This window comes from Vicugna pacos, chromosome 5 (assembly GCF_048564905.1).
Source record: "Vicugna pacos chromosome 5, VicPac4, whole genome shotgun sequence".
In the NCBI taxonomy this organism is placed as follows: Eukaryota; Metazoa; Chordata; class Mammalia; order Artiodactyla; family Camelidae; genus Vicugna; species Vicugna pacos.
The window spans coordinates 43,755,065-43,764,518 of record NC_132991.1 but is presented as its reverse complement, the minus strand read 5'-3'; the positions used below and the strand labels follow the sequence as shown (position 1 = coordinate 43,764,518).

The following is a 9,454-nucleotide window of genomic DNA, read 5'->3' as shown; positions in this document are numbered from 1 at the left end:
TTACAATGTCCATAAATTAATCTGAAACATTGCAGATTCTTCAGCAACAATCAAGGGAGGAGCAACTGACACAAAAATTTTTATGCAAAAATGCGTTGTCTGAACACCAGAGAAAAAATTACTGTTTACATTTATTGAATACCACATTAATCAGGTTACCACTATTGGCCCAATAATGAAACTGTCCTTTTGGTGTACTAATCTAAATATATGTCTCCTTGCCAACATACATCTTTCCATCTAGATGTCGTCCTAATTTTTTCCTAGTTTATCAAACTATGTTGGCACATGTCCTCATTTCAAAGCTGCCCTTGGTCTCACATTCTTTTATGTTCCCATTTATCATGCAAACCAGAGGAAGCCAATGATATTTAATCATTGCATGATGTGTTTTGAGTGGCCCTCAATTTGGGACATCAGCAAAGCGTAATTATACTTACTTTTAATAAAACAAAGCTTGAGGGTTGAATCTGATTCCACATCAGATTCTTTCCCAGTGAGACAGTGTCAATTTATCACAACTTGTCATTATTTAATGTGAGCTAATGCAATAGTTTGCAATTTTACAGCCCTAAACAACTTAGAAGGTGTTCACATGAGTGTGAAGGCATAGCTACTGCTACAGAAACATTCTGTGAAACTCTCTCAGCAGAACCAAAACAAATGGGAAACTCTGAAGATGCTGCTTTAAACTGCTTACTTAAAACTCAACAGTATTAGAAAAGAAATGGAATGAAAATTGGGGTGAAAAACTGCCTTGTCTACAAATACTGCCTTTTCAAATAGGTTTCTGCAAGAAGCATGCTCAAGATTAATTTTTTTAATTGGTATGTGTTGTTTGACTGTCTTAAGGGAAAGTAAATTAAAACAGCATACACAATATAGTTAGAAGTTTTAAACTCTAACTGAAACTAGAAAAGACTAACACATGGTGAATAATGCAGTGGTATTTTTTTTAACATAATTTAATTTCACTCATGACCAGAGCTATTCCAAATTAGTGGTCAGCTAAAGGTAAATTTGCACAATTTTCTCTTGAGAAAAGTAGAAAACTATGGAGTGTTGTTAACAAGTTCAGAAACATACAATTCCAAATTACCTAAATTACTGATAACTCAATTTCTCCATGTTTCTAAGTTTTTGGTCAAATGGTTCATTTGTCAATCATGTTAAATTTAATAAACATATCACACTAATTTTAGAATTTTAAAAAACATTACACTTTACATTATATTTGCATGTTACTAAAATAGTTGTTTAAAAAATATAAAATGTCTATTGACATTTGTGGCTGTTGTTAACATATTTTCTTCAACTGTTTTAAAAACTCAGTTGTATTGGGTGCTGAGGTCTTTAAATAAAGCCTTGGATCCAGCTGGTAGATTAAACTTCCTTTTTTGATGTTGGCAAAATTCCAAATAAAAAATAAATTTTAGTTTACATTTAATAGTAATTTACTTCTGAATTTCATTAAATTTTCTGCTAACTGTGCTTAATTTACATCATTTCTGCATATTACTTCTTGCATATTGATTTATTTTAAAATAATTTTTAAAGTCCTAAATGAATGGTACTGTAGTAGGTTGCAGTTTTATGAGCCAAATAAAGCATGCAGCAGCAATTCGGATTTTAACACATTTCTGCATTGTCAAACTTGTATTTTGGGGCATACAGAATTATGATTAGCTTTTTTTCAGTATAAACATGAAATACTTTCCTACACTTGGATAATAATATCACATTATTGTGACCTCCTGGCTTCTACGTGGATATAGAAATATATTTGTCTAAAGTAAGTGGAACACAGACTTGCACTCACAGTAAGGAACAGCCTTTCAGCTGTACCAAGGTTGTCTAGAGACTCTACTTTTACCAAACTTTTAAAATTTGCAGGTTCAATTAAGTGAAAACATAAGAAAGTTATTTTGTCATCAAATGATTTCATTCTGCTTTTAAAAATTATATATATTGTATTTTTAGATAAATTCCATATATTTTCTCTTTCTCTTAACAATCACAAAGTTATAAGGAAACTTTATCTTCAACACTTTGGATACTAAACAATCGTAGCTATCAATGCTAGCTGGCAGATTCACTTCAAAACTGACATTTTTCTTTCTCTACCAAGGGCATTCTCTTTCACATAAGAGAAGCATTTCAAATTTTCTAAGTCCAGAGTCCTTGGTCTTTTCACTTTCTAATCAGGACTCCTCTTTCCCTGTCACCTACTCCAAAACCTTTTCTGGCTCTGAAGTCGATCTCAGGGTGTGGTTCAGATGTCAGAGTTTCTGAAACTCTTCATAGAAATGATTCTCAAGAATCTTGATGGAGATTAGATTACACATTTAGATGCATATTAATGTTACTGTGTAGCAAATTTCTCATTACTTTTTTTTTTTTTGCAAACTGTCACACCCTTGAAAATTTAGCTAGCCCAAACTGCCCTTCCCAGGTAAATAACCCTGAAGACTCACATTCCAATCTGCCATTAAATAGTTTAAAAATCTCTAATGAGAGTAACTGGTTCTAAGGCGTATTTCCACAATGATTTTAATAGTTACGACCTTGTCCCAAGTTACAGAGTAAAAATGCTATTTCTTAGGAGTATGAAAGTAATTTTCATCTCAATTATGTTGATGGTTGAGTTTTACTTAATATAGTAAGTCTCAAGCACAACCCTCCTGGCTTTTAAGAACTTACCCTTTGGTTTTACTTCAAACAAAAGGCAAGGTAACAGCAGTGTATAAACTGAAATCCTATCAATTTATATACACTTCTACTAACATGAAAAGATTATTCAGTTCCGTCCAAACTTGGCATTAATGATGCAGTCAGCTTAACATAGTAACAACATTTACAACAATTTCTTTTCTTTGCTAATTCCAAACCAGAAGATTAAGGTTTCAGTTTCAGGTTTTTAAAGTATTAGGAAACATCAAGGAGCCAGCTGAGTTGAGACACTTGAAAAAACACCTGTAAAAGTCACATTGAAAACTTCACATTTTAGAGACATGTGAGAAATCTAGATAGGAGCATTCCTGGCTCCTCCCAGAGAAAATCTTAGTCTACTGCAATGACTGAAAAAAGAAAATCCCCAGATACAAAATGGGACTAAACTTCCTGGCCTAGGCAGAAATCACTAAGCGGCTACTGTGAAACAAGGCTGTTAAGACTTCCCCCGCAAAATGATTAAGAAGAAAACAAGCGAGACAAGGTTGTGCATAATGACGGGGCTGAAATACAGGAGTGGCGCTTCTTTCCCAGGCAAAGACCAACCTGAACAAGGGCCCCAGTTTCTCTGTAACCCTCCAAAATTTCATCCGTGAACAGATCCTTGAGTCTCCAGCACCTCTCAAGACACCAGCATAGCCGGCTGCCAGGAAGGAGCAAGCGCAGCTCGCCTGTGACCTCTGTTCCGAGAGTACCCACGAATGGAAAGTCACAGCCAATTCGCCAGGTAAAAAGATCGTGTATTGTAATGTGCAGCAGGTATTAACTTTTAAGAGAAGCCCGACAGTCTCTGGTCAAGACCTAAGGGCGTGAGAAACTCATGGTATGATTGGAAAATCTCGCCCTAACCTCTTTATCGCAAAACTGACCCTGCCCTCCTTTCTGCATCTCTGCACTCAGCACGCTTGCCCAGAACCTTCCAAACCAAAGAAGCCTCAGACACAAGCAGCCTAGAGGAACCTTCAAATTCCTGATGAAACCTGACCGTTTTGTAAAGCCTCCCGGAAGAAGAAGAGATCAAATGAGACCGGCCCAGCGGGGTCTTCCCGAGGTGACCCCGGAGTTAACGTATTTATTTTCACGCTGCAAATGCCGATTGCTTTACAGAGACATTTCATGCTGTAGCTCTGCATGGAGTTGAGGACAAAAGTAACATTTTAATTAATGTTATAATTCTTATAATTATTCTTTAAGAAAGCTATTAAATAACCTGTACAAAGCCCGGCCCAGTCCCAGCAAAAAAACTCCCGAGCACTATTGCCACTCTCTCAAGGTCCGTTTCCTTTGCTTCAGCAGCGTTTCCTATATACAAAGGTCAGCCCAGGGTAGTCCCCCCAAACTGTAGGTCTCCCAGACGGTGGGAATGGTTCAGAGTCTGAAACCGCTCCTTCGTGACGCAGAGCTCTCAACCCTACCTCCCCTGCTCTTCCTGGGCACAAGGCCCCGTTCCGCAGGCCGGGCCAGGGAAGCTGGGAGCCGGGCGTCGCTTTGGGAGGCAGGCAAGCAGGAAAGGGCAAGTGCCTCTGCTGGGTCTCCCCTTGGCCGGCTGCCCACAAACCCCCGGAACCTCCCGGAAGAGGAGCTGGAAAGGGAGTCAGAGGCGGGAGAGGCCTTGAGTCGCCACCGCGTGGGCTTACAGGTCCCGCGGGTCCTCCCGCTTGACTCCGGCCTCAGCAACTTTGAGCTTCTTATTCTGGTGCGTCTTGACGTGCTTGGCGAGGTGGTCGCTGCGCATGAAGCGCTTCCCGCACTCAGGGCAGGCGAAGCGCTTCTCGCCCGTGTGAGTCCGCAGGTGCCGCTGCAGCTCGTCCGAGCGCGTGAAGCTCTTGCCGCAGAAGAGCCAGTTGCACACGAAGGGCCGCTCGCCCGTGTGCCAGCGCAGGTGTGCCTTCAGGTGCGACGTCTTGCCGTACACCTTGCCGCAGCCGGGCACGTGGCACACGTGCTGCTTCTTCTTGCCCGGCTCTGCCTCCGGAGCGCCGCCGGCCGCCTGGCAGTTGGGGCAGCGGCAGCGGCGGCACCTCCTGGCCGTGGCCGCCAGGGGGGCCTTGGTCTGCAGCAGCGCTGCGATCTGGCTCTGGTACTGCGCGAAGTCCGACGGGCCCAAAACCAGGCCCCGCTGCAGGGCGGCGGCGGCGGCGGCAGCAGCGGCCGCCGAGGCGGGGAAGCGAGGTGCGTGGGGGCCCCCGGCACAGGCGCCGGAGAGGCTGCCCCCTGGAACCCCCGAGGTTCCCGGACCGGTGCCTGCCTGCGGGATACTCCACCACGGGAGGTCGTCGGGGGCCGGGTTGGGGGACAGCTGGCGGCACGCGGGTGGCGGTGGCGGCGGCGGCGGCGGGGGCAGCAAGTTGGAGTAACCCGGCGGTAGCGCGGCCTGGGCCGCGTAGGGCACGTAGGCAGGCGCGCAGCTGGCGGGCAGGGCCGCCATGCTCGAGGGTAGCATCTTGACCGGTGAAAACTCGTAGGGGTAGGAAGGGTCGGCAGGGGGTGTGAGCGGCAGCTCGTGCGCCGCCCCGAAAGACGGCTGCAGGTGCGTTTTCTGCGGTGTCAGCCCCAGGCTGGGGTGCGGGGGCGGTAGCGCGCCCGGCGAGTGCGCGGGCATGTCCGCGGTCCACGGGTGAAAGAGCCTGGAGGGCGATCCCAGCGCGGGGTCGTAGGACACCGGCAGGAAGTCCGGGGGCGCCGCGGCGCCGGGCTGGCCTATACGGCTACAGGTGGCTGCTAGCAGCGCCAGGGGCGAGTGCTTGCCCAGGTCCGGGGAGGCGCAGGGGGTGCGGTCCTGCATAGGCGGCGGCAGGGGAGGGCGGAGAAGAGACAAAAGGTTAGCGCTCCAAGCGCGGTCTCCCGGCCGGCCCGCCACCCCCACGCCAGCTATTATACCGCCGCCCCTCCCCCGTCCGGCTGTCCCTCCCCCGTCACTGCACCCCACGCACGCACCCACCAGTCCTGGGAAAGTTTCCGTGCCTAAGCTACCTAAACGGGGAGCGCACGAGCGCTTCCTGTTAAACTACTTGGTGCAAAGAGTCGCCATCCAGCCTCAGAGGAAGCAGGCACAAAGTGGGAGGGGAGAGAGATCCGACGGGCCGCTCCCGGCTCCGCCATCGGAAAGGGTCTAGAAACACCCATGGCCTGCCTGCCCATTCGCCTTCCCTCCCATCTTTTAAGCTCTCTGTTCCACGCTACTCTCGAGCACATCCGCCGGTCCCAGGAGGGCTCAGCGGGGTGACTTGCGGCCCGATTCTCAGCCAGATGCGCACCTCCAAATAACCCCCCGATCTGCGGGTCCCTCCCCAAAAGGCCACACTCTTGACACCAAGGTTAGGTTTGAAGTTGGTGTGGGCACCCCTAGGTCTGACTCCAGCGGCATCCACTGAGCGGGATTCTCTTTGAGAGTCAGGGTGCACAGAGTACCAGGAGAGATCTGGACACGACCCTTCCCACCTTTCCCGCGTCCCCTCTGAGCCCAGCCCTGACCTGGAGAAAGGCCTGCAGCGAGTCGTTCCGGAGGACGGCCACGGCGGCCATGGCTACGGCTTGCGGGCCGTTGGCTGCGAAGCAGGGCGCTGCCGAGGCATGGAGACCCGAAGGCGAGGACGAAGGGCCGCCTACAGTCCCTCCCCGGCGCCCGCTCTGCGCGCGGGGGCCCTCCCCGCCCTCGCCCCTCTCCGCACCCGGCTCGCTCGCCCCGCGCGCGGTCTGAGCGCTTCAGGATCACCTCCAAGAATTTGATAAGGACTTTGCTGGGCCGCCAGCCAGTCAGAGGGAAGATTTATGGCTTTGAAGTTTGCCGCTACCCAATCATCAAAGAATAGCGGCTCTTTCAGAAGCGAAAGCAAATCCTTTGAATCCACAAAGCTCCTATGGTGTGTTTGTTGGTCTGGATAAAAGAACTGATTATTAGGGGGGATGGGAAGGGAGGAGATAAAGGCGGGACAATTAATGAAGTAATCACTATGTGGGAAATGTATATACACAAATAATTGGATTTTCCTGATCAAAGGGGGCCTTGCCGCCTGGAGACCCGCGCTTGGGTTGCTTGAGACATTCGATCCCCTTTCCCCCCTCTACTCCCCTGCAATTAAAGATTTGCACCGAGGCAGCGCCCAAAGTGACAAAGTGTCTTTGTTATCTCCAGAGAAATCTGTCTTCGGCTTCCAGGCGCGGGATTTTGAGACGAAGATGAGGGTAAATCTCTCCACCCCCAGCCCCCGTACTTACACACCCCGCACCGGCAGCACACGCACCGGCCGGAGCACACCGAGGACTCAAGGGAATTCCTGGGGCTAGGCGTAGGCCTTCTTGCGCCCCGCTCGCCGCATGCCCCCCCTCCTTTGGCCCCAGCCTGGCCGCCACGAAGCGGCGGGCAGCGCTGTGACCTGGGGCGGGGCCGGGTGGCCGCCCAGGATGGCGGTGGGTGGCGCGCACGCTCCAGGGCCGCCCGCAGGACGAGCGACTCTCTTGCGACATTCTTGCTGGCAACCTGGAAGTTTTCTCGGGCTACAACTTTTGCAAATGTCCTGGGAAAAACACCCTGGCCGCGCTGAGCTAAGCTTGGCAGGACACCCAGAGTAACCCGAGGGAAAAATGTTTGCTATCTTGCTCTTCTCTCTTTGGGTAGGCAGCTGGTCGCTATTAGGCCCCACCGAAAGCCTCCAGCGATGCTAGAAATCCGCCCCTCACCCCCCACCCCCCATCCCAAGCCCCGCCAGGCGAGTGCGCTCTCCTGCAAGCCGCACAGACCTTCAGGGAACTATTCGGAAAAAAAAGTAAGGCATGGTGAAGGAAGACTTTAGTTGTTGAGCAAGCCACAAATAGTACTAGGGTGGCTCTCTAACCGGAAAGAAAAGTCAATAAAAACTGTTGTTTCCTTCACATTTGTAAAGAAAAGAAGGTTCTTCTGGCGCGGGGCTTGCTTCGCCGGGGTGGGGAAAACGATCTTCAGGGTGTGTTCCCACCAAACCCTCGCTGCCCGCCGTGCCCGGCCGAGGAGGGACAGCTGGACACCTGCATTCCTCTGGCCCAGGGCTCAAGGAGCGTCCGGCAGGGGCGACGCGGTCACCCAGATCTCCTCACCTGGGAGAGGACAAAGGGAGAAGCGGGCGGGACGCCGCGGGGTCCTCATCGCGTTGGAGGGCTATAGGGGCCGGGAATGGCCGCTGAGGCTTCCCGCAACTGGCCATGGTCCACTTTGCTGCACTGCGGTTTGGGCCGTCTGGGCTTGGCCGACCCCGCTCCACGTGCGGCCTTGGGGTACACTGCCTCCTCTCTGCGAAGCCGCCGACGGTGCTGGGATCCTCCGAGCCTTCTCACCTTGGGTCTTCTTGTGCGTGGTCCTCCCGGGGACCGCACAGTAGCCAGGACTGACACGCGAGGACGGACCCGGGGCCCAAAGCATCGTGCGGTGCCAGCGGTTAGCCTAACTCCAACAGGCTTCTGAGACGAAGTCAGGGCTGTGTATTGGTGTTCGCTGCACTCCCATTAGGGGTCGGGACACTACGCCACCAGGCCCGCATTTCCCCATGCCCAGGGCCCGCCAACGAAATAAATATCTTGTTGGAGACGAACGGGCCGCATGAGAGCCCCAATACTAAGAGTACTTTTCATGCCGCGTCCTCGGACGTCCCCCTTTTCTACAACAAAGCCTCAACCAGGAACAGTAAGCCGTGACGGCACAGCTAGTCCCTCGCAGTCTGGCTCATGAAGAGGGGGTCCGGGTGCTCTGCAAGCCGGGAAAGGCAGGGAACTTAGTATTTTGCTCCGAGGCCCGGCACACCTACACCTTTCCGCGCCAGGTCCAGGGATCCATTATCTGCGAAGCCGGGGACGGGAAGGAGCCCCTTCCAGCATGCACGTCACGGGCCAGGGACTCAATGGCGCACACCCGCGCAGGCACCTGTCCGCACTGTCGAAGTGGGTCTGGTCCCTTGGCGAGTTTCCTCTCGGGCTACTTTGAGCTTTTCGACCCCTGCTATCGGTGGTTGGGCGGGGACGAAGCAGGATAAAAGGCATTCGCATTTGCCAAATTTGTATGCTATTTTAACAAAAAGGCAAGAGAAGCCAATTCACATCTGCACAGCTGTTACAGAAGAGAAACTTTTCTCAAGGATGTCCCATTGGCCAATAAACCACTGTTGGGGGAGAGAGAGAGAGTAGTAGCGTAGTGTTAAGAGCTCTGACTCTGAAAATCTGAAGGCAGGTTTCTAGTTGCCACTTTCTGGTTGGTGACCTTGGCCAGCAAGTTACTCGACCGCTTTGTGTCTGTTTCCCAATTTATAAAAAGGGGTTATAGCAGTGCTCACCTTGTAGAGTACTTGTGGGCTTAAAAGAGGTACCATATTCAAAGTCATATGGGCAGTGCAGGCTAACTGTAGGCCCTCCCTTGACTGTTCCAAGTCCTGGCTCTGGGCCTCACCTCCATTTGTGAAAACCCGCCAGGATTCCAGCCCTCCCGGGCAAGTTTGGAGAGAGACTTTTACGAAGTGCTGTTTAGCCTCTCTCCCTGTGCACTCGGGGCTCCTGAAAAACTTATTCTTAATGAAGTAATGTTCGAAGCGTCCATTAAAAATGCAACGCCGGGAGATCAAAGTACAATATTTATTTTAGAAATTTGTTGCAATCACCAAGAGATACAGGTATCAAGGCCAAATGTCAGTTCCGTTACACAAAGCCTCGCGCCCGGGAAGAGCGTGTGGCTGCTTTGCCATAATGTAAAGAGACATCAAAG

General features: G+C 50.5%; 1 protein-coding gene across 2 annotated transcripts; it reads right to left on the bottom strand.

Moving 5' to 3' along the window:
• Nucleotides 1–3,710: 3,710 nt before the first annotated feature.
• SP5 (Sp5 transcription factor) lies at nt 3,711–6,763 on the bottom strand. 2 transcript variants are annotated; one of them, XM_072961125.1, is made up of 2 exons: nt 6,205–6,763; nt 3,711–5,509 (listed from the first exon to the last, which is right to left on the bottom strand). In XM_072961125.1, the coding sequence occupies exons 1-2, from the start codon at nt 6,253–6,255 to the stop codon at nt 4,364–4,366; spliced, it is 1,197 nt and encodes a 398-aa protein (XP_072817226.1). In that variant the 5' UTR covers nt 6,256–6,763; the 3' UTR covers nt 3,711–4,363. The 2 variants fall into 2 exon arrangements, with proteins under 2 accessions (XP_072817226.1, XP_072817227.1); XM_072961126.1 differs by lacking the exon at nt 6,205–6,763 and adding an exon at nt 5,668–5,829.
• Between the last annotated feature and the right edge of the window lie 2,691 nt (nt 6,764–9,454).

What these genes read in the sequence shown, in the direction of transcription:
- SP5 (XM_072961125.1), bottom strand. Translation starts at nt 6,255, where the DNA reads ATGGCCGCCGTGGCCGTCCTCCGGAACGACTCGCTGCAGGCCTTTCTC. An exon ending in CGCTGCAGGCCTTTCTCCAG is followed by an intron (nt 5,510 to 6,204) that starts GTCAGGGCTGGG and finishes CCGCCTATGCAG; the next exon opens with GACCGCACCCCCTGCGCCTC.